This window comes from Danio aesculapii, chromosome 13, assembly GCF_903798145.1.
Source record: "Danio aesculapii chromosome 13, fDanAes4.1, whole genome shotgun sequence".
Lineage (NCBI taxonomy): Eukaryota > Metazoa > Chordata > Actinopteri > Cypriniformes > Danionidae > Danio > Danio aesculapii.
Genome location: NC_079447.1, coordinates 53,099,002 through 53,123,690, shown reverse-complemented (window position 1 = coordinate 53,123,690; position 24,689 = coordinate 53,099,002). Strand labels below are relative to the sequence as shown.

The window sequence follows — 24,689 nt, the reverse complement described above, 5'->3', positions numbered from 1 at the left end:
ACAGGCCTTAAAAGCCAATTATGAATCTTAAATTGTCCCAAATAAATCCACGATGCTCTGAGCTGTTGTTGCTGGCTAATCCCACTTCTTTTTTTATAATCCCATATTTTCTGTCTGTGTTTGCAGGTGATTTGTTCGTGGGTGGTGTTCCCGAGCAGATGTACAAAGATCTGCCCAAGTTAGTTCATGCAAAAGAAGGGTTTCAGGGCTGTCTGGCGTCTGTGGATCTGAACGGGCGTTTGCCGGACCTGATGAACGAAGCGCTGGTCTGCGTCGGACAGATCGAGAGAGGATGTGAAGGTAATAAACATTTATTAAAAAACATTTAAGGTCAGTATTATTAGCCACCTTAAGCAGTATTTGTTTTGGATCAGAAATTGGGGAGAATATAAAGAGGAGGGCAAATAATTCTGACTTCAATTGTATATACATAACTGGGTTGCTACTAGGGATGCAACAATACAGACGTCTCACGGTTTGGTTCAGTTTTTGGTGGAATGTCACGGTTTTGGTACGGTTTGGTATGTGATTTGTACAGTAAAAAAGCACTGTCAAATAAAAATAAGAGAAATAAAACTCCACAAGGAAAATTCAACACAAAGTGAACACAATATCGCAAAGATAATACTAACATAAACAGTGCTCTTTAGGTTTTTCATGTACCAAACAGTATAATCAAGTACAACACTGTATATAGTCACTGTGTGAGTGAAATAAAGGGTTAACCATTACTGAACTATATAGCTATTCAGTCTAGAGCATTATCGTTCATTAGTATATTCATTATCTTCAGTTGTTTGATTAATATTCAAACACAGACAGCAGGAATAAGATGTTTTACAATGCAGTACAATGAAAAAGTTGGACACACAATTTCCCCAATGCTTATATTCCAAGTCAGAACCGATTGAATACTTGTCAAGTCGGACAAATGCAAAACCCAGAGACTTAAAAAACTTGAGACGATGCTTTCGTTTAAGTATTGAATGGGACTTTTTATGAAAAGGATGTGTGCATGTCAGTTTATGAACAAAATGTTTATAGACCATTTTGAGGGATGTAAACAAAACAACGGTCCCACTGTATTTCCTGTTTTAGATTTTTAATTTCTATGGCTTCTGAGAATCCAAAAAGAGCTGCATGTTGATAACTAGTGTTATGAGAGCTGTTTTAATATTAAGTTATGATTGAATCGCCTCCTGTTACAGTTATGAAATAGTTTAATAGCAAGCAAGCAATAGTTTGAATAGCATAGCAACCACATTGAAATGGTCCATAGTTAAGTTTGTATATACAGTTGATATAAATTCCTCTAATTAAATTCCCGTAAAGTGTCCGACTTGGAATATTACAAAATTCCTGAGATGAAGCTCCCATGGAAATTCTGCAGAGATTTACTGGAAATTTCCTGCCCTGATGCGGCACAGTGGCTCAGTGGTTAGCACTGTTACGTCACACCTCACAGAAGGTCGCTGTTTCCAGTCCCGGCTGGGTCAGTTGGCGTTTCTGTGTGGAGTTTGCATGTTCTCCCTGTGTTGGCGAGGGTTTCCTCCGGGTGCTCCGGTTTCCCCCACAGTCCAAAAACATGCGCTATAGGGGAATTGATGAACTAAATTGGCTGTAGTGTATGAGTGTGTGTGTGTGAATGAGTGTGTATGGGTGTTTCCTAGTACTGGGTTGCAGCTGGAAGGGCATCCGCTGCGTTAAACATATGCTGGAATAGTTGGCGGTTCATTCCGCTGTGGCTACCTTTGATAAATAAGGGACTAAGCCAAAGGAAAATGAATGAATGAATTTTCTGCCCCTTTGCAACCCTAAGCTCCGCCCACAGTGCTAGTTTAACCAATGGGATGTCCGCAGGGCCCAGCAGCAGCTGTGAGGAGGACTCGTGTGCCAATCAGGGCGTCTGTCTGCAGCAGTGGGAGAACTTCACCTGCGACTGCAGCATGACCTCATATGCAGGACCGCTGTGTGCAGACCGTAAGTCACATTCTGCCACTTTTTGGTTTTTACTGCAGTCCGTGTTTTAGGTGTGTTACGGCAAGGCATTTTAATAGCAGCCTATTAATAATATTAAAGAGGTTTAGTATGTATTGATTAAATTATAAACCCTTTCATTGGCAGAGCAGTGGTTGGTATTTAAATGTTTGTGTCATGTTGCGTCTTGTTGCTGGAATCTTGTAACGTGATCATACCGAATGTTTTTGTTTTGCAGTAAGAGGTGCCGTTTTAAAATGGTTTTCTATTGGTTAAACCTCGTGTTTTTGAGCGCTCTCTGTGCCTGCAGTACATTTTGAGTGGAAAAAGCACCTGATGTCATGCGCTCCAGCACCAAGATCACTCATACAGTGGTTGCCTAGCAACTTAAAAAACACAGTGCACTGCTTTATTCTAAAGTCAACACAAAGGCAGTGCGGTGCACCTAAAACGCATCATTGTGGCTAAAAACATGAGACGCAGCCCTCAGTATGTTTTTTTTAAGTGAAGGTATACAGACACAGCCATTAACTGTTTTTTATGTGCGTTTTCAATATTATGCGCATCATTGTGTTTTTTTATGCGCATAAATAATGCAGTTTCTCACAGTGCTTCAGTAGACAAGAGATGTGCGCATAATGAACATCTGTTAAGCGCGTGTTTACATTGAAAAACAGTGTAGAACTGGAGCATCAGAATGGAAAACCTCATTCTGTGTTGAATACCTCCCAGTTCACATAGGGATTGGGTTTAAAGCTGAGGAGTCTGGGTAGCGGAGGCATGCTGAAAGGAGGTAGGACATGCTAGAATATTGATAGGGGTTTTGTCTAATGCTGATTGGATAGAATTATTGTCAATGATGAATTAGCCTGGTCAAAACGTCTACGCATGCTCCTCCCTCCTATATATATATATATATAGGTTTTTATATGTGTGTGTGTGTGTTATCTTGAAAATAAACTATTCTTAAAGTTCATTCAGGTGACATCAAAAATGCTGGCGCCGTCTGACAACTTACAAACCCTGGAAAGAGTTAAGAATGAGCAGTTAAGCAGGTTATACAGATGAAAACAGGACTCCCGGTTATCTGTGGTTGAAGCTGATTGTGTCTGTGAGCTGTAGTTTCTGCCAGTAAATGTATGTCTTGGTCTATTTTTAATGTGCTAGATGCATTTGACCTATATTTCAGCATATGGATCCCGGCTGCATTTCCCAAAAGAATCGTAAGCCTAAGCAGGTGATTGTATGACTGATCTTAATGTTACGATCTGTTTCCTAAAAGCATTGTAGCACATCATAGGAAACTGTGTTAGATCTACGAGTGCTCATGAAGCTCTACATGTATATCAAACAGATCTAAACAGCTTTAAAGACAATCATCAGATTACACCGGTCACACTTTATTTTAAATTCTATTTAAATAATTAAGTTATAGTTTAATTTAAACTGGGAGGCACGGTGAAGCAGTGGGTAGCACTGTCGCCTCACAGCCAGAAGGTCGCTGATTCAAGTCCCGGCTGGGTCAGTTGGTGTTTCTATGTGGAGTTTGCATGTTCTCCCCGCATGTTGCAAATTCCGCGTCACTTCCGGTGTGTGGTACATTCCGCGTCACTTCAGGTGTGTGGTACATTCCGCGTCACTTCAGGTGTGTGGTACATTCCGCGTCACTTCAGGTGTGTGGTACAGGTGTGTGGTACATTCCGCGTCACTTCAGGTGTGTGGTACATTCCGCGTCACTTCAGGTGTGTGGTACATTCCGCGTCACTTCAGGTGTTTGGTACATTCCGCGTCACTTCAGGTGTGTGGTACATTCCGCGTCACTTCAGGTGTGTGTTACATTCCGCGTCACTTCAGGTGTGTGGTACATTCCGCGTCACTTCAGGTGTTTGGTACATTCCGCGTCACTTCAGGTGTGTGGTACATTCCGCGTCACTTCAGGTGTGTGGTACATTCCGCGTCACTTCAGGTGTGTGGTACATTCCGCGTCACTTCAGGTGTGTGGTACATTCCGCGTCACTTCAGGTGTGTGGTACATTCCGCGTCACTTAATTTTCTGCTTATGTGTAGTTATTAATGTAATAGTTGGGCTTGGGATAAGATTAGGGATGCAGAATAAAATCATGCAGAATATATGGATGTATGGACTGAATATAAGGTTGCATTAGTTTTAATTCGGCTTTAAATGAAAGTGAAATGACAAACACAAGCGAGCTGTGATTCTGGCACACTCCTGTTATGAATTGAAGCCATGGAACAAAGGGCTATTTCTGTACCTGCAGTGTTGCATTTCTGTTGTGCACACTTGTGCGTAATTTGAACTTTGATATATTTCTTTAGCGTTCCTGTCTTCAGTTTTCTTTAGCTATGCAACCTTTATATGCAACATTAACACTTTATTTCTGCTTTGTTTCTGTTCCCGAGCAGACCAACGATCATTTAGATTTAAAAGAACTTGGGGAGGAAAATGGCGAGCTGTAATCCAGTGAACAGATGAATTTCAGATGTATATTGTTGACCACATGAGGGCAGAAAAGCACAGACAATGCTTCTTTAAACTGCATCTCATCAAGCCACACCATTTCAAGCCCTCCGTTTTGTTTCTACATTAGCTAATGGCATTAATCTGACTCAAGGATTGACTCCAGAGGAAACGCTGTTCTGAAAGGATGAGTATTGGATCAGAGGTAAAGAACAATCAGGTGCAATTAACAAAATGAAAGGCTAAATAAGCTGATCAATTACATGAGGGTTTCACAAACTGACCCAATTGTGAAATATTTGAAAAATAATAAATGTTTTAAAAGCAGGCGGAATAATTTTGACTATTCCTGACTGTACCTGACTGGATCAGTTGGAGTTTCTGTGTGGAGTTTGCATGTTCTCCCCGTGTTGGTGTGGGTTTCCTCCAGGTGCTCCGGTTTCTCCCACAGTCCAAACACATGCGCTATAGGGGAACTGATCAACTACATTGGCTGTAGTGTATGAGTGTGTGTGAGAGAATGAGTGTGTATGGGTGTTTCCCAGTACTGGGTTGCAGCTGGAAGGGTGTAAAACAGATGCTGGAATAGTTGTCGGTTCATTCCGCTGTGGCAACCCCAGATTAATAAGGGCCTGAGATGAAGGAAAATGAATGCATGAATGAATGTATGATTTAGGAGGCGGAGACAAAAATAGGTATAACCAGAGTGTTTGAGTTAATATTTACAATATAAAATGTCCCTAAATACACAAATAATATGCTTTTATAAATGATATTGTAAGAGTGTGTGCTGTGCAAGTAAAACAGACAGCACTTTTGGATTCAGCACCTCAAAATTAGTAATAATACAACGTAGGATGACGGATACACTGCAAGATATAAACATATAAAGAAAATATTGGACATAAATGTATAATTTAAGATGATGCATACTAGAAACAAGCCTATTGACGGTACAGTTAGATAATTAAACTTGAAATAATGCCATAATTAAGATTTTTCTGGCAGCATGGTGGGTCAGTGGTCAGCACAGCAAGAAAATCACTGGTTCGAGCCTCGGCTGGGTCAGCTGGTGTTTCTGTGTGGAGTTTGCATGTTCTCCCCGTGTTGGTGTGGGTTTCCTCCGGGTGCTGATTCCCCCACAGTCCAAACACATGCGCTATAGGGGAATTGATCAACTAAATTGACCGTAGTATATGAGTGTGTGTGTGTGTGTGAGAGAATGAGTGTGTATGGGTGTTTCCCATTACTGGGTTGCAGCTGGAAGGGCATCCGCTGTGTAAAACATGCTGGAATAGTTGGCGGTTCATTCCGCTGTGGCGACCCCTGATGAATAAGGGTCTAATCTGAAGGAAAATGAATGAATGAATGAATGAATATTGAATGAATGAACAGAACAGGAGGAGTAGAAAGAAAGAAAGTGTATCGTGACAAAATATTTGATTGCAGTGTTTGTCGAAGTTTATCTGTTTCTGAGCACGAACACGTTTTCAATTCCCAGCCCCATGAATGTGTTTTCCACTTGCTGCACACAGCAATTACATTTAAGGCTGCAGACTGTGTAGAAGAAAACATGATTCATATTAACTGCAGCTGTGAGCTTTGCTTTCATCAGCACATCTGCACATTTATCAGCCCTTTTCTTTCTGTGTGTGTGTGTGTGTGTGTGTGTGTGTGTGTGTGTGTGTGTGTGTGTGTGTGTGTGTGTGTGTGTGTGTGTGTGTGTGTGTGTGTGTGTGCGTGCTTCTTTTCTGTGAGTAACTTCCTCCCAAAGGACGGCTCTGGAGGGCCAAGTCGGCTCTGGCCGCACAAACGGCTCTTTATGTGTCTGCAGATGCGGTGTGTGTGCTGATCCCGCTAGATGGAGCGAGACAGTCGGCATACACTGTAAAAATGCAGGCTTCCACACTATTCCTGCATGTTGTCCCAACACAAATCGATGGACCCTTTTCAACACTGTTGTGCAGTGTAACGGCTGGGTCAGTTGGTGTTTCTGTGTGGAGTTTGCATGTTCTCCCCGTGTTGGTGTGGGTTTCCTCCAGGTGCTCCGGTTTCCCCCACAGTCCAAACACATGCGCTATCGGGGAATTGATCAACTAAATTGGCCATAGTGTATGAGTGTGTATGTGAATGAATGTGCATGGGTGCTTTCCAGTGCTGGGTTGCAGCTGGAAGGGCATCCGCTGTGTAAAACCAAAGTCCCTTTAAAGCAAGTCATTTCACTTTGTGAAGTTTAGTTATAAACAAGTTTCAAGAGGATCATGTGCTTATGATTGCTAGCGGCTGGATCCGCATTATCCAATTCTCAATGCACCAATCAGACGACTCCTAAGCTACTACAAATACCCTGGGTTACGTACCACCGCTATCTTTGTTTCCCCATCCACCTCTACTCCTCCTCCTTCCTAGATGGGTGACACGGTGGCCCAGTGCTTAGCACTGTTGCCTCACAGCAAGAACGTCTCTGGTTCTAGGCTTTACCAAACCAGCAGACATTTCTGTGCGGAGTTTGCATTTTCTCCCCGTGCTCACGTGGGTTTCCCCCTAGTTTCCCGGTTTCCTCCCACCGTCCAAAAAACATGCAACATAAGTGAATTGACTAATCCAAACCGGCACTATAGACATGCTCCTAGTAAATGGTTATCTCTCAAGAGCAATCACTGGCTGTTCATTGGTTATTACAGCGGGGGAGTTCTCCAGATCTACCTGAGCTCAAACTCCCTTCTCGCCTTGCAACGGGAGGGAGCCCCGGGCTCGAAGATCTTATGAGCTCAGGGCTCTCTCCCGGGACAGCATGCCAAACAAGCTTATAAGTAATCATCAGCTAAGTGTGAACTCTTGAAGCGGCCATCTTTGAAACACCTCTCGGGCATTCTGCTTGAATGGGAAAACATCAAATTCTCCAAAACTACTCGCCAAGCTTACGATTAACATTGCATATAACGAATAACCAATAAAATTAAACAGCTGCTGTCTATTTAGTTTCATTTCTAAATGTTCGTATCACACAAAATCTGCAGAAACTCACGTCTGGTCCGAGCCCCTTTCCTTGGAGAGTTGTCATCTTATAGCGATCACTGATTGGCTCCTGTACTAGAAGGCGGGCTGTATTTGGCATATAGCGATCGCTGATTGGCTCCTGTACTAGAAGGCGGGGTTTCATTCGCCTTATTGACCGTTAGACTTTTCCCCATTCAAAAGTATAAGAGTGACACGTCCTGTGTATTCTATAGTCTTTGGTAAAACATATCCTAGAATGGTTGGCGGTTCATTCCACTGTGGCGATCATTGATGAATAAGGGACTAAGCTGAAGGAAAATGAATGAATGACTCTTTCTGTAAAACAGCCTCATAATCCTGCTTTTAATTGGATGAGCCGGAGAGAAGGAGAGAATGAACAGAACAGGAGGAGTAGAAAGAAAGAGAGCATGGTTTCTCCATCCTTGCGGTGTGTTTTTCTGCAGTGCATTGACTGTGTTTGGGCTGATCATTTGCATAGCCCTGCTCTCTCGCCCTCATTCTACAGCTGGAGCCCCTCCCTCGCTCCCTCGCTCTCTCGCTCTTTCTTTATCTCTTTATCTCTCTCTCTATTCAATTCACTCTATTGGCATGACATACATGAGAAAAAAATGACACCATTCATTCATTCATTCATTTTCTTTTCAGCTTAGTCCCTTTATTTATCCGGGATCGCCACAGCGGAATGAACCGCCAACTTATCCAGCACATGTTTTACGCAGCGTAAAACATGACATCATAAATGACATCATAAATAATAATAATAGTTGCAACAATATGTATCAAAATAGGCTTAACTGGGTTAATTAGGGTAACTAAGGAGGTTAGGGTAATTAGACAAGTTTTTGTATAATGATGGTTTATTCTGTAGACTATTGAAAAACAATTTGCTTAAAGGGGCTAATAATGTTTACCTTAAAAAAAATTAAGATAAAAAAATTAAGAACTGCTTTTATTCTAGCCGAAATAAAACAAATAAGACTTTCTCCAGAAGAAAAAATATTATCAGACATACTGTCAACATTTCCTGAATCTGTTTAATATCATCTGGGAAATATTTAAAAAAGAAAACTAAATTCAAAGGGGGCTAATAATTCTGACTTTAACTGTGTGTATATATATTTATATATATATATATATATATATATATATTGTCACGGATTGGTCAGGCTCTCACGATCCCCACTCACGAAGATCACCATCACCTGACTTCTAATGAGCACACAGCTGCATCACATTCACGAGCACCAGATAAAAGCACAGCACTCCAGTCGCTCATTGTCCGGGCTCGTCTCGACGAAAGCGGACAACTGAGCGACCACTCAGCGTAGTCATCCTCAGCTAAACAAACGATTTACTTACCTGTTCTCTTTGTATTCCTCCCTAGTCTTCCTGGTCCTCCCGTATCGTCCTGTCTTCCAGTCCTTCCAAGTCTGTGTCATCCTCTGTCAGCTGTATCTGGTGTGTGCTGTCCATCCTCGTGTATTCCTGTTACCCAGCCACGGAGGAAAAGACCCCAACATCATTCCTGATCCTCCTGGCTATCCTTCATGTGCTCCTTGTTGTCATTTAATAAACACCCTAACGTTTCCTTACCTCTGTCTCCTGTCCGCTTCATAACAGAAGCCCGGACCAGTAACGACGACAACATGAGCACCCCCGATCACTTACAAGAGCTGGTGGACCAGTTGAAGCGGATTCTACAGCCACCAGCTCCACTTTCCAACGCACCACCAGCACCGAGCACTTCCGCCTCCACAGTTTCTTCTTCGGCCCTTCCTTCCAGTCCCATGGCCCGACCAGCGCCCTACTCAGGCGGAGCGGGGGAGTGCAATGGTTTTCTGTTACAATGTTCCCTCATATTCGAAATGCAACCTTCTCTATATCCCACAGATAAGTCGAAGATCGCCTACATCGTATCTCTACTCTCTGGACCTGCACTTAAATGGGCTGAGACGATCTGGAACCAAGCCGGGCCGGTCATGAATTCCATCACTACCTTCACGGAGTATTTCAAAGAGGTGTTTGGACGTTCTGATGGGGAAGTAGCCGCTGGAGAGCAGCTGTATCATCTAAAGCAAGGTACTCTATCTACACAGGAATATGCTCTCCGGTTTCGCACTCTAGCAGCTGCAAGTGGATGGAATGAGAGATCGTTGTTGACCACGTACCGGCTCGGCTTGGAACCCACTCTCCGAATCCAACTGGCCACATTAGATGATACAATGGGTCTGGAGAGATTCATCCAACATTCTCTCCGATGTTCCGATCGTCTCCGTTCCTATCAACAGGACACCATCACCCCCTCGTCTGCACTCCTCCAATCGCCTGAGTCAACAGCCTCTCCAGAACCAGAACCCATGATAATAGAGTCTGGAAGACTGACATCAGCGGAACGACAGAGGAGGCTGACCCGGGGTCTGTGTCTATACTGCGGTGTCAGTGGACACACCCGTATGGAGTGTCCCCTTCGTCCCATTCGGACTTCAGTGAGTGTATTCAGTACGAATATTGAACAATGTATACCACTTACTACCACCGTACAAATAACTACTGCCTCTATTTCTCTCCTTGTCACAGCCCTCATCGACTCCGGGTCAGCAGGGAACTTCATCTCCCAATCCCTCTGTCGTCAACTCCACCTCCGTACTGAGGCGTCCTCGCATATATACCAGATACAACCGATAACCCAGTGCACTCGATCTTCGACCCGTATCCATCGACAATGCGAAGACATCCTTCTTCAAGTGGGGGTGTTACATCAAGAGAGGATTCAATTTCTGGTTCTGGAGGGTGCAAATATGGACATCATTCTAGGGCGCCCGTGGCTGGTGAAGCACGATCCCATCATCTCTTGGGGCACAGGAGAGATAAAGAAATGGGGATCTGGATGTACACCTGCCTGTTTTCCAAATCTCCCTCTTCAAGGTCGGAACCCCATTTCTTTGTTTGCAACATCGGTCGAGAGCCCTCCTGAGAAGCAGTCTATCCACATTCCTAAGGAGTACAGCTCCTTTCATGATGTCTTCTGCCCCAAGAGAGCTTCCCAGCTACCGCCGCATCGGCCATGGGACTGCGCGATCGACCTAGTTCCAGATGCCCAGTTGCCAAGAGGTAGGATCTACCCGCTCTCGCTTCCAGAGAATCAGGCAATGGAAGATTACATAAGGGAGGCTCTGAGTCAGGGGTACATACGTCACTCAAAATCACCAGCCGCCTCAAGCTTCTTCTTTGTGGCCAAGAAGGACGGAGGGCTGCGTCCATGCATCGACTACAGGGTCCTAAATAACGGTACAGTAAAATACCGATATCCCCTTCCTCTGGTACCAGCCGCTTTGGAACAGCTCCGAGAAGCTAAAGTCTTCACTAAATTGGACCTCCGCAGCGCGTATAATCTGATAAGAATACGTGAGGGGGACCAATGGAAGACAGCATTCGTGACCCCTACTGGCCACTATGAATATGAGGTCATGCCTTACGGTCTGGTCAACGCCCCCTCCGTATTCCAAAACTTCATTCATGAAGTCCTCCGGGAGTTTCTTCACCACTGTGTAATAGTGTACATAGATGACATCCTCATTTACTCCCGGAGTGAGGCCGAACATCGCCAACACGTTGCGGAGGTCCTACACACATTGAGAGAACATCACCTCTACCTCAAAGCGGAGAAATGCTCATTCCACCAGAAGTCGATTCATTTCCTGGGATACATCATTGACCAAACCGGTATACGTATGGATGGGAAGAAAATTGAGGCTGTTCTATCCTGGTCAGAACCCACTTCCATTAAGGAGCTCCAGAGGTTTCTTGGGTTTGCTAACTTTTATAGACGATTTATCAAGGACTACAGCAGGATTACATCACCTCTCACTAATCTCCTCAAGGGTAAACCCAAAGGACTGGAGTGGACCAAAGAAGCAGCCGCAGCCTTCCGCCTTCTTAAGAAGGAGTTCACAAGGGCCCCACTCCTGACTCATCCTGACCCAAATCTTCCTTTCGTGGTGGAAGTGGACGCATCCACCACCGGCGTCGGGGCAGTATTATCTCAACATCATGATACACCGCCCCGACTGCATCCCTGTGCCTATTTCTCTCGGAAGTTGAGCCCGGCGGAGCAGAATTACAGCATAGGAGACAGGGAGCTTCTAGCAATCAAGCTAGCCTTGGAGGAGTGGCGTCACTGGTTGGAGGGAGCCAAACATCCGTTCCAGGTGATCACAGATCACAAAAACCTCCAGTACATCAAAGAGGCCAAGAGACTATGTCCACGTCAAGCCAGATGGTCACTTTTCTTCTCACGTTTTGATTTCTCCATTTCCTATCGTCCAGGACCCAAGAATCTAAGAGCAGACGCTCTCTCTCGTTTACACGAGCATCACGATCATGAAGAACTCCCAACGAAGATTCTTCCCGAACACATCTCCATTTGTCCGATCACCTGGAACGCTCCTCCAGTCGTTGCCACTCCGGAAGCTCCTGCTCCGCCGGGATGCCCTCCTCATCGGCAGTTCATACCACCTGAACACCGGGTAGATCTGATCCACTCCTTACATACCTCGCTAGGCACTGGACATCCAGGGATCAACAATACTCTCTCGCTAGTATCCCAACGATTCTGGTGGCCAAACATGGCAAGGGATGTGAGGCAATATGTTCAGGGCTGTAAGGACTGTGCCCAATCCAAGAGCCCACGTCATCTACCCGCTGGAAAGCTCCATCCCTTGCCGATTCCGAACCGTCCCTGGTCACACCTAGGAGTGGACTTTATCACTGACCTCCCTTCGTCAGAAGGTAATACCTGTATTCTAGTCATAGTAGATAGATTCTCAAAGTTTGTCAAACTAATCCCTCTGAAAGGTCTTCCCACAGCCTTTGAAACTGCCGACAATATCTTTAATCAAGTCTTCAGGTCATTTGGTATTCCAGAAGATATTGTGTCGGACAGAGGTCCACAGTTCATCTCACGTCTATGGAAAGCCTTCTTCAAGCTCCTAGGTGTGGCCGTCAGCCTCTCTTCTGGATATCATCCCCAAACCAACGGGCAGACAGAGAGGAAGATTCAGGAGGTGGGACGGTTCCTGAGGACCTTCTGCAGTGGTCACCAGAACTCCTGGAGCCAGTATTTGGGCTGGGCAGAATATGCCCAAAATTCACTGCGGCAACCCTCCACCGGACTCACGCCATTCCAGTGCGTCCTGGGCTTCCAACCACCGCTCTTTCCCTGGGATGGCGAACCATCTGATGTCCCCGCAGTGGATCACTGGTTCCGGGAGAGCGAGAGAGTCTGGGACGAGGCTCATCAACATCTGCAGAGGGCAGTCCGTCGAAGCAAGGTAACCGCCGATAGGAGAAGGTCTGAAGAACCCAGATACACACCCGGACAAAAGGTGTGGCTATCCACCCGGGACATACGCATGCGACTGCCCTCTCGCAAGTTAAGTCCCCGATTTGTTGGTCCCTTCACCATCGTGGAACAGGTTAACCCCGTCACCTACAAACTACAATTACCCTCTCACTACCGTATTCACCCTACATTCCACGTATCACTCCTGAAACCCTATCACGATCCTGTTCTTCCCTCCACAGAGCCTGACCACGAAGAGGAACCCCCTCCTCCACTGCTCCTAGAAGAAGGAGCCGTCTACGCAGTGAAGGAGATCTTGCGTTCCCGACGTCGTGGTGGCCAGTTGGAGTACCTGGTGGACTGGGAAGGGTACGGCCCCGAAGAAAGGACATGGGTTCCCAGAGCTGATATTCTCGATCCTAGTCTCATGGTGGAGTTTCATGAGAGCCACCCTGAGTTCCCAGCGCCTAGAGGCAGAGGGAGACCACCACGGCGTCGGAGGTGTCGGCCCTCAGGAGCGGGCCCTGGGGAGGGGGGTACTGTCACGGATTGGTCAGGCTCTCACGATCCCCACTCACGAAGATCACCATCACCTGACTTCTAATGAGCACACAGCTGCATCACATTCACGAGCACCAGATAAAAGCACAGCACTCCAGTCGCTCATTGTCCGGGCTCGTCTCGACGAAAGCGGACAACTGAGCGACCACTCAGCGTAGTCATCCTCAGCTAAACAAACGATTTACTTACCTGTTCTCTTTGTATTCCTCCCTAGTCTTCCTGGTCCTCCCGTATCGTCCTGTCTTCCAGTCCTTCCAAGTCTGTGTCATCCTCTGTCAGCTGTATCTGGTGTGTGCTGTCCATCCTCGTGTATTCCTGTTACCCAGCCACGGAGGAAAAGACCCCAACATCATTCCTGATCCTCCTGGCTATCCTTCATGTGCTCCTTGTTGTCATTTAATAAACACCCTAACGTTTCCTTACCTCTGTCTCCTGTCCGCTTCATAACATATATATGTGTGTATATTTATATATAGTGTGTGTATGTGTATTTATATATATATATATATATATATATATATATATATATATATATATATATATATATATATATATATATATATAATTAAATAATATATATTCAATATATCATATTATTCATATATATCAATAAAAACTAATAATAGATCAGAATAAGCTGTACATTTAACAATCAACAGTTTAGGATAAAACAGTAATGAAAACAATAATAATCAGTATATTTACAATGATTCATTTATAATCATCTAGATGTCTCTCTCTCTCTCTCTCTCTCTCTCTCTCTCTCTCTCTCTTTCTCTCTTCCTTTCTGTGTGTGCTGGAAACGCAGGTGTTGCGAGGAGATCTCTCTCATTCATGCACACACACACGCACACTCGCTCTCTCTCAGCTTTCCCCTCTCTCTCTCTCTCTCTCTCTCTCTCTCTCTCTCTCTCTCTCTCTCTCTCTCTCTCTCTCCCTCTCTGTGTGCTGGAAACGCAGGTGTTGCAGGGATATCTCTCTCCCACACACACACACACACACTCTCTCTATGGAGAAACAGAAGCGCTGTGCGCAGGAAAGAGTGTAAATGAAGCTCTCTCCATCGGTTGGAGGCTCTCCGCCTGCTGTGGATGGATTTCTCAGGATTTCTCCTGCTCAGATCCAGCCAAATACATCCCGCTTTCAGGAATACACCCTCGCATCCGTCCGGGATATGAGCTCCTGATCTTCCTCATTCAGTGAGGAAGCAGTGCTGGATGTTCTGGAATTATTGCCCAGTTCTGATTCTGTGCTTCATGCATGACTCTCCTCCTGATTGGATCTGATCAGTTTTGGATGTGAACGCGAGTCTTCAGGATTGCCCGAGAGGATTTTATCTCGCACTCTTCAGATGTGAATCCCGGCTGCATTTCTCCAGGATTGCGAGCGCGTGTTTCTTCTTGAAGAAGGCGTCTGTGTGTGTGTGTGTGTGTGTGTGTGAGTGAGCATTATGGGCTGGCCGGTGTGCTGAAGTGTGTGTTCGGCCTCTGGGAAGATGTTTGGAGGCTGGAGGCTGGTGGTCTGGCAGATTTTTGCGGAGATCATCATCCGGGGTTTCGGCTTCTGGATCTGCCTGTTCCTCACAGCTCTGTCTGTGGGCATGATTTCCGGATCGGAGACCATCAGCAGGACACGACACATCCAGAATACACACTCTGTGCCCATCAACAGGTCACCGGGGTCTCTGCGGGCATGGCAGGGTGGGTACAACAGCAATAAGTGAAACTCTCAGTCTCTTATTTTTCAAGATAAGTAAGAAATAAAGTTGTTTTCAGAAGTAATGCATTTAAATTAAGTGAGTTTTACCTCAAAACAAGCTAAATAACCTGCCGTGGGGGAAGAGAACTTATGTTAAAGATTATTTTGCTCATGCCGTTGGCTTGTTTTAAGGAAAAACTCCCTTCATTCTGTCTCTTTATTTCTGAAAACAACACTATAAGTTGTGCTTGTCCGGAAAATGCTTCTTCATTTAAGAGTTTGTAGATATTTGCACTAGAAACAAGACGAAAGCTGTAAGTAATTAAAGCGTATTTTGCAGTGTGTGTCTCATTGAGCGTCTCACGTTCTGGATCACTCTGGGATTAGCTTCATCTCTCAGCTTCTGCATCAGCACATTCAGTCAGGATCGGATTATAGCCGAGAGAGTCCCACAATGCAACACAGACTTAGATTACTTCATCTCAGTATTTGAGCTGTGTTGTGATGCTTTGATTTCTGTTTTGCAGCAACACTTCGTATGTGCGGATTAAGAAACTCAATAACACTTTAGATCACAGTTCACACTATTGTTATCCAGATCCTTCTCCATCCTCAAGTCTTTGTGTCATTTTGAAGTTGTTGTTTCCTTTTCTATGGTGTTAATAGACTAAAACTAATTCTGTTTAGCAAGTATTTAAAAACGCAGGCTGTATGTTATGCTAAAGTAGTATTTGTGTTGTGTTGATGTGGCTGAGCAGCATTCATTCATAAAGCGTTTCCCATTACAGACGCTTCCGTGGACCAAAATAATTGCAACAGCACCGTGCATGTTTGCCATGAAGCATGACTGATTGTTATATGTCAGATCTGTCCAGATACATTTAGTAGCGCATACTTTATGAGCTGATGTGAGTGACAGACTGATCCCGCCCTTAGAGGACGAGTTATTAATCTGAGTCAAGATTATTAGACTAGAAATGTTTATTAGATTAGAGTTTAACCCTTTAACATGCACTCTAAGGGGAGAACGTGACCAATTGATTTGGTTAAAGGGATTGTTTTCCTAAAATGAAAATGTTGTTTTTTCTTCTGTTGAGCACAAAAGAAGATACTTTGAAAAATGCTGAAAACCAGTAACCATTGGCTTCCAAAGTATTTGTTTTTTTCTTAAATAATACAAAGTCTATATGAAATCTTTTTCTGGATTGCTTTTGAAAACCCTGTCGGTTGAGATGCATTGTTGCCAGATGTTGAGAAATTAACCCCCAAAAAAATTATACTAAATAAGTTTAAATAATGAATAATTCCAAACTTCTTCATACCGCTTTATTAATTCCCTAATTACTTCATTAACGCTGTCAGTATAAGTATAAAAACAAGTCCAGCGATGCTTATAATGACTATATCTGGCAACATACAGTAACAGATATTGTATTACCCCAAACTTCTTCTTACCCCTTTATTACAAATTACTCCATTAACGCTGTCAGTATAAGTTTAAAAATAAGTCCAGTGATGCTTGAAATATTTATATCTGGCAACATGCATTGTATAACTCCAAACTTCTTCATACCGCTTTATTAATTCCCAAATTACTTCATTAAAGCTGTCAGTATAAGTATAAAAACAAGTCCAACAGTGCTTATAATGACTATATCTAGCAACATACAGTAGCAGATATTGAATAACTCCAAACTTCTTCATACCTTTTTATTAATGCCCAAATTACTTCGTTTACACTATCAGTATAAGTAGTAAAAACAAGTCCAACAGTGCTTATAATGACTATATCTGGCAACATACATTGTATAACTCCAAACTTCTTCATACCCCTTTATTAATTCCCAAATTACTTCATTAACGCTGTCAATATAAGTGTAAAAATAAGTCTATCAGTGCTTATAATGACTATATCTGGCAACATTCAGTAGCAGATATTGTATATCCCCAAACTTCTTACCCCTTCATTAATGCCCAAATTACTTCGTTTACACTATCAGTATAAGTGTAAAAACAAGTCCAGCAGTGCTTAAAATTATTATATCTGGCAACATACATTGTATAACCCCAAACTTCTTCATACCCCTTTATTAATTCCCAAATTACTTCATTAACGCTGTCAGTATAAGTGTAAAAATAAGTCCAGTGATGCTTGAAATTATTATATCTGGCAACATGCATTGTATAACTCCAAACTTCTTCTTATTGCTTTATTAATTCCCAAATTAATTTATTTACACTATCAGTATAAGTAGTAAAAACAAGTCCAGCAGTGCTTAAAATTTTTATATACTTGGCAACATACATTGTATAACTCCAAACTTCTTTTTACACCTTTATTAATTCCCAAATTACTTCATTAACGCTGTCAGTATAAGTGTAAAAACAAGTCCAACAGTGCTTAAAATTATTATATCTGGCAACAAACATTGTATAACTCCAAACTTCTTTATACTGCTTTATTAATTCCCAAATTACTTTATTAACGCTGTCAGTATAAGTATAAAAACTAGTCCAACCGTGCTTATAATGACTATATCTGCCAACATACAGTAGCAGATATTGTATATCCCCAAACTTCTTCTTACCCCTTTATTAATTCCCAAATTACTTTGTTTACACTATCAGTATAAGTAGTAAAAACAAGTCCAGCAGTGCTTAAAATTATTATATCTGGCAACATATTTTGTATAACCCCAAACTTCTTCTTATTCCTTTATTAATGGCCAAATTACTTTATTAATGCTACGTATGAAAACAAGCCCAGCATTGCTTATAATGACCATATCTGGCAACTCACATGAGCAGGTATTGTATAACTCCGAACTTCTTCTAACCACAATATCAATGCCCAAATTACTCCATTAACGCTTTCAGTATAAGTAGTAAAAACAAGTCCAGTGATGCTTAAATCTATTATATCTGGCAACACACAGCCAGGGACGTGAATTAATTCAGAAACATGTTGTCAAATATTTACCCATTCAAAAATCATGATAGATAGTTAGTTCTGCAATGTCGCCCACCTCTAGTTGGCGTCTTCAGGGGGATATCGAGAACAGCAGGTGCTAACACACACACACACACACACACAGCTGGAATAATTGAGGAGCTAATAAATAAGCTTATAAATCCCCTGTTAGACATTGGCAGGAGAAGTCAGCAGTGGCACTGCTCTCTTATTTGTTCATTTTTCCTGCTGATGCTCAATCCGGCAGCGGTGTAGCGGAGCATGAGAAACTCTAATCCACACTAATAGGATTGTGTCGATTCTCCACCCCCAGTGTCTTAAACACACGTCTGCAAGCTTCACCGCTGCTGGAAAACACTGATAAAACACACACACATGTCAAAAGCTGACTAATATTTATGACTTTATAGCGTACATGTCAGCCCATCTCTGGGAAATCTGCAGTTTCCACTGATGCTGTGCGTGAAGGTGTTTGGCTTCTGAGCATGTGAGCTTTCTTTATGTAAATACTTTCTTTAGTTTTACACTCTGACTGGTTTCTGACCCTTAAAGTCGAACAAGTTAGTGGATTTTCTCAGTCTCCTGTTGACAAATGAGCAGAGCCAGACAGAATCTGTGCAGAATTTTGGAAAAACAAATCTGCAGATTTATGCGGAGCGATTTCAGGAGGTTCGTAACTAAAAACTTACTATTCATTCATTCATTCATTCATTCATTCATTTTCCTTCAGCTTAGTCTCTATTTTAGAGGTCGCCACAGCGGAATGAACCACCAACTATTCCAGCATTTGTTTTACACAGCGGATGCCCTTCTAGCTGCAACACAGTACTGTGAAACACCCATACACACTCATTCACACACACACACACGCACACACACACACGCACACACACACACGCGCGCACACACACACGTTTGTTTTTGTGAAAAGTGGGTACATTACATCGGTTTCCATTCATTTTATGCAGCACAATCCGTATATTGTATTTCCCTCAACCCACCCTACCCCTAAACCCAACCATCACAGGAGACAGAGCTGCTTTACTCTCTAATTAAACTCATCCTGTGGGATTTATAAGCATTTTGAGAATAGAGCACGTCACCAATGTCCTCATATTTCACCTGGTTTTTGTAATACCTGTGTCATTATACAGATTTGTGTCCTATACACACTCATACACTATAGCTAATTTAGTTGATCAATTCCCCTATAGCGCATGTGTTTGGACTGTGGGGGAAACCGGAGCACCCGGAGGAAACTGAAGGAGATGTTTATTTACTAAACCTATATGAAGACGCATTTAATTGGGTGAGTGGAGGGCCCTATGAATCTGCCATTATTCATTCATTCATTTTCTTTTCAACTTAATCCCTTTATTAATCCGGGGTCACCACAGCGGAATGAACCGCCAACTTATCCAGCACGTTTTTTACACAGCGGATGCCCTTTCAGCCGCAGCCCATCACTGGAAAATACCCATACACACTCAGCTTAGTCTCTATTTTAGAGGTCACCACAGTGGAATGAACCGCCAACTTATCCAGCACATTTTTTACGCAGCGGATGCCCTTTCAGCCGCAACCCATCTCTGGGAAACGTATAATGAAATGTATAAAGCATATGTTGAGACTGTCATGTATGTTTGAAAAGACACCCACTGTATGGGAGAGAAGAGTCCAGAAACATAGATCTTATACCAAATATGAACTGTATATGGATAAACAGTGATGAATACGTTAGATATTTACATTATAAGGCTCAACAAGAAGAGGGGGCTTTAAATAGGGGTCGTAAAGGAGTAGGAGCTGGGAGAGGCCTGTTGAACCAGGGATCAGCTGTGAAAACACAAAGGTGGGAGGAAGCAAGGATTAATAAGGGTATAGTGAACTTGAGGGACACTGGATTTGTCCTGGGGAGAGACTGAGATGGGTCTACTCCAGGCTGTCTCTGCTTGTTTTGGAAAATATACTAATGAAGTGTAGTCTTCTATATCTATATTCATAACCTCAGTCTGAGCTTGATTCATTAAGAGAAAAGCCGGAAACCATGACAAAACCCACGCCAAGAGGCGCTCTTGACTATTCTGGAGGTCATTAATAATATAATAACATTAATATTAAATTAAATTAGCTGTAATACATGACGGGAGGAGAGATTGTTGGATTCAGTACACAATGTGATCAGTATCTGACAGGCAGACTCATGAAATGTGGTATTTTCTTTTGGATAAATGCAGCCTGAAGGTTAAAAGTAAACTAAATTCAAGGTTTTCCTCACGTTTTACGGCCGGCACTGTGAAGGATTACTGTTAAGTCAGTCGTAAAATATATGTTAATAATGAATTGTATTAGTCCCTTGGCTGTAGCTTGGGTTTAAAGATTAATGAGGTCTGGGAGTTGTTAAATATTCGGCTGGAGCGTATTGATAGCTCCAAATATATGCACAGTTTGGCTTGAATGCAGCTATACGTTCATATTTTTGTTGTAAGAATGCTCTGCTGAATGATTATTGTGAATTTCTGGCATCCCAAGCACTGGATGTGTCTTAATCAGTCATGATTCAGTGTTGTTTGTGTGAGTTCAGGCACTGGCAGAGACAGTAATGACTTTATTTCTGCCAACATTAACACAGTTGTGGAGCGAATCCATCCTTCTCAAGGTTAATCCAGACTAGCAGATATCAGAGAAGTTCTTTTGAAGTAAAAACATTTTATTTGTTATGTTTTTTTAGTTGTATGTTTAATTTTAGTGTCCAAATCATCATACAGGCGTACATATTATCAGATCTGACCATTAGAGACAACAAGGGTTTGCTAATCCCTGTGCATTTCTGAATTTCAGAAGACAATGCAGGACTCTGTGTGCTCTTCTATTCAATTTACTCTTCTTTTAATTCAAGTAAATGATGTGAGTTTATAAACGCCTCTATAATCACTCATCTAAACAGTAACTGTAGCATTAACCCAGTTTCCAGCATTGCACATTTTGCATATCCATATAGTTTGACACCCATTTCAGATCCTGGAGTCTCTGCATTTCAGTTCAGAATAAAACATTAGTCTCATAGCTTAATAATTTAGGTTACGCTCATACTCTCGTAGCTTAATTATTTAGGTTTTTATATGCAATTTCAGTGCGTTCATGAGCTGCGAGTGCCAGAAATTAAGAAAACGGGACATTTTGAAATCATTCAAATCAATATTAAAATAACTAATAATTTGAAATCATGATTGGCAACGTTTTATTCATCGTTTTTGTATGTTTGTTGATGTTTGTTATGAGGCGACCTTGGGTGTCCAGAAAGCGCCATTTATTAAATAAAATGAATTATTATTTTTTTTATTATTATCATTATTGTTATCATTATTATCATTATTATTATTATTATTATTATTATTATTATTATTATTATTATTATTATTATTTATGTTGATTATTACTATTATTATTTATTATTATTTATGATGATTACTACTATTATTATTATTTATGATTATGATTATTATTATTATTATTATTTATGATGATGATTATTATTATTATTATTTATTATTTATGATGATTACTACTATTATTATTATTTATGATTATTATTATTATTATTATTATTATTTATGATGATTACTACTATTATTATTATTTATGATTGTTATTATTATTATTATTATTATTTATTATTTATGATGATTACTACTATTATTATTATTTATGATTATTATTATTATTATTATTATTATTATTATTATTATTATTTATGTTGATTATTACTATTATTATTATTTATTATTTATGATGATTACTACTATTATTATTATTTATGATGATGATTATTATTATTATTATTTATGATGATGATGATTATTATTATTGTTTATGATGATGATTATTATTATTATTATTTATGATGATGATTATTATTATTATTGTTTATGATGATGATTATTATTATTATTGTTTATGATGATGATGATTATTATTATTATTATTATTTATTATGATTATTACTATTATTATTATTATTATTTATTATTTATGATGATGATGATTATTATTATTATTTATTATTTATGATGATTATTATTATTATTTATTATTTATGATGATTATTATTATTATTATTATTTATGATGATGATTATTATTATTATTTATGATGATTATTATTATTATTTATTATTTATGATGATGATTATTATTATTATTTATGATGATGATTATTATTATTATTATTTATGATGATGATTATTATTATTATTGTTTATGATGATGATGATTATTATTATTATTATTATTTATTATGATTATTACTATTATTATTATTATTATTTATTATTTATGATGATGATGATTATTATTATTATTTATTATTTATGATGATTATTATTATTATTTATTATTTATGATTATTATTATTATTTATTATTATTTATGATGATGATTATTATTATTATTTATTATTTATGATGATTATTATTATTATTATTTATTATTTATGATGATGATGATTATTATTATTTATGATGATTATTATTGTTATTATTATTTATTATTTATGATTATTAAGATTTTCATAGATACGTTTGAAATGTGAAAATGCTCTTTAGGTTGTGTTTGTATGGATGAAAGCAACCCTGACAGTTTCTGCTTTCATTTAATTGCAATATTGGTCTCCTCAAAAGGTTATTTCAGCTATTTTTTTGTGGACAATTTAAGCTTTTTGTCCAACATAATCTACTAAATTTTCTTTCACCTGATCAAAAGGTGGTGACGCAGTGGCACAGTAGGTAGTGCTGTCGCCTCACAGCAAGAAGGTCGCTGGTTCGAGCCTCGGCTGGGTCAGTTGGCGTTTCTGTGTGGAGTTTGCATGTTCTCCCAATCAGCCCATTCAGCCCATATGAATTGTTTAATTATTAATTTATATGAGTTGTTTTCAGCCACTTACCTAAAAAAAAAGTGTAAATCCAGTCAATCGTACTTTTCAATGTGCTTGCGTTGTGATGTCAGCTTGCTGGTTTACTCCTGTCTAAATGTCTAAATCTTGGCCAGAACAAGCTGCAGTGTGGACATCTCAGTGAAACGAAGGGTCGTTTAACTCCTCTTAAAATCATGTTGTGCTAATTATTTCCAGATGTCTGAGCCGGACTGTGTTAGCGGAGCCTGTTGATGGCGTCTGTGCTGAATCCACATCCATTATATTCACATTTCCCCATTTTCATTTCCTGAGACCATGTGGCTAATTAAATATCACATCATTTACTGTGACCTTGCTTACAGACTGCAGTGGATGCTGGGAGTCTCCTGTGGACAGATTAAAGAGTCTGAAAGAGATCCAGAAGCACACCAGAGCACTTACACTAATGAAGGATAGTAATGCTTACACACAGCAGGGCTGCACTGCACAAAATGCTTTACTTACTCAGAGTTTTTGTCTTGTTTCTAGTCCAAATATCTACAAATTCTTTAATCAAGAAGCATTTAGACAAGCACTCACTGTTGTTGTGTTTTCAGAAATAACGAGTCAAAATGAAGAGAGTTTTTCATTAAAACAAGCAAAATAATTAGTTTTTCATGCTGACATTCACACTATTGGCAGATTTTTGTCTTGTTTTAATGAAAATCTCCCTTCATTTTGACTCATTATTTTGAAAACAACACTATATTGTTTGCTTGTCTAGAAAATGCGTCTTGATTTAAGAAATTTTAGGTATTTGGACTAGAAACAAGACAAAATTTAAGTAAATAAAATATTTCCATTGCTGTATTGGATCTTTCTTGTCCATCAGTACGGGGTGTTAATTAGTTACTAGTTAATTCTTGCAAAAAGTAACCAAGTTAGTAACTGAATTGCACAACTTATAAAAGTAACTAATTACCAGGGAAAGTAACTTTTGGCGCTGAATGGATTTTAATCCGTATATCCTGCATTTTGCATTCTGACACACTGAACAGATGAGGTCATGCATTAAAAGCCGTAAAGCTTTCTTGTTTTAGAGTCCTACATACAGAGTCAGTTTAATACAACAAGTCATAATTTCACTAGGAAATCTTGTGGCCAATGAAATGCCTCATGAGGCGTGCATATTAACCATCCCGTGTTGATCATCGTAGTCTGTGCTTTGTTCCGATTGGTCTGTTTTTAACCGAATTTTACCCCCATAAGACTGAGAAAACAATAGTTTCTGAGGCTCACAGCATGATCATTTCCATGTAGTGAACGCTTATTATACAGCGATGTCTATACATATCCAGATTTTTATTCTATGGCACCTTTAAATAGGAAATGTGTTTGCGTCTATGGGATGTTTTTCTGAAAATGAGGTGTGTTCAGGCACTTTGTTGGAGCTTTGCTATTTAGCTGCATCTAAAACAGACCTGGTCTACAGTCAGTTTTTTATTTAAAGAGTGTTTGTAATATGTGCCTAGAACATGCACACACTCTCCTGTGAAAACCAGGTAAAACAGGCTGTTTCAGCAAATGTGGTTCAGTTTTTGTCCTGTTTCTAGTCCAAATATCTAAACATTCTGAAACCAAGAAGCATTTTCGAGACAAGTAAAACAGATAGTGTTGTTTTCAGCAATAATGAGTCAAAATGAAGTCAGTTTTTCATTAAAACAAGCTAAATAATCTGCCAATGGGGGAAG

The 24,689-nt window shown here is 40.6% G+C and overlaps 2 protein-coding genes across 3 annotated transcripts in view; both read left to right on the top strand.

Annotated features, from left to right (window-relative positions):
• Positions 1 to 2,253, top strand: part of LOC130239336 (neurexin-1b) — a 39,533-nt gene extending 37,280 nt beyond the window's left edge. The window contains exons 13-15 of the mRNA XM_056470442.1: positions 127 to 300; positions 1,861 to 1,980; positions 2,216 to 2,253. Coding sequence (XP_056326417.1) covers positions 127 to 300; positions 1,861 to 1,980; positions 2,216 to 2,253 — 332 coding nt within the window. The remainder of the gene's footprint in view (positions 1 to 126; positions 301 to 1,860; positions 1,981 to 2,215) is intronic.
• A 12,055-nt stretch (positions 2,254 to 14,308) lies between these two features.
• LOC130239403 (neurexin-1b-beta) overlaps positions 14,309 to 24,689 on the top strand; it is a 37,928-nt gene continuing 27,547 nt past the window's right edge. The window contains exon 1 of one of the 2 annotated variants that reach the window (XM_056470564.1): positions 14,309 to 15,079. In XM_056470564.1, the coding sequence (XP_056326539.1) occupies positions 14,875 to 15,079 (205 nt within the window). In that variant the 5' untranslated portion in view covers positions 14,309 to 14,874. The remainder of the gene's footprint in view (positions 15,080 to 24,689) is intronic. The other variant, XM_056470565.1, reaches the window with a different exon arrangement.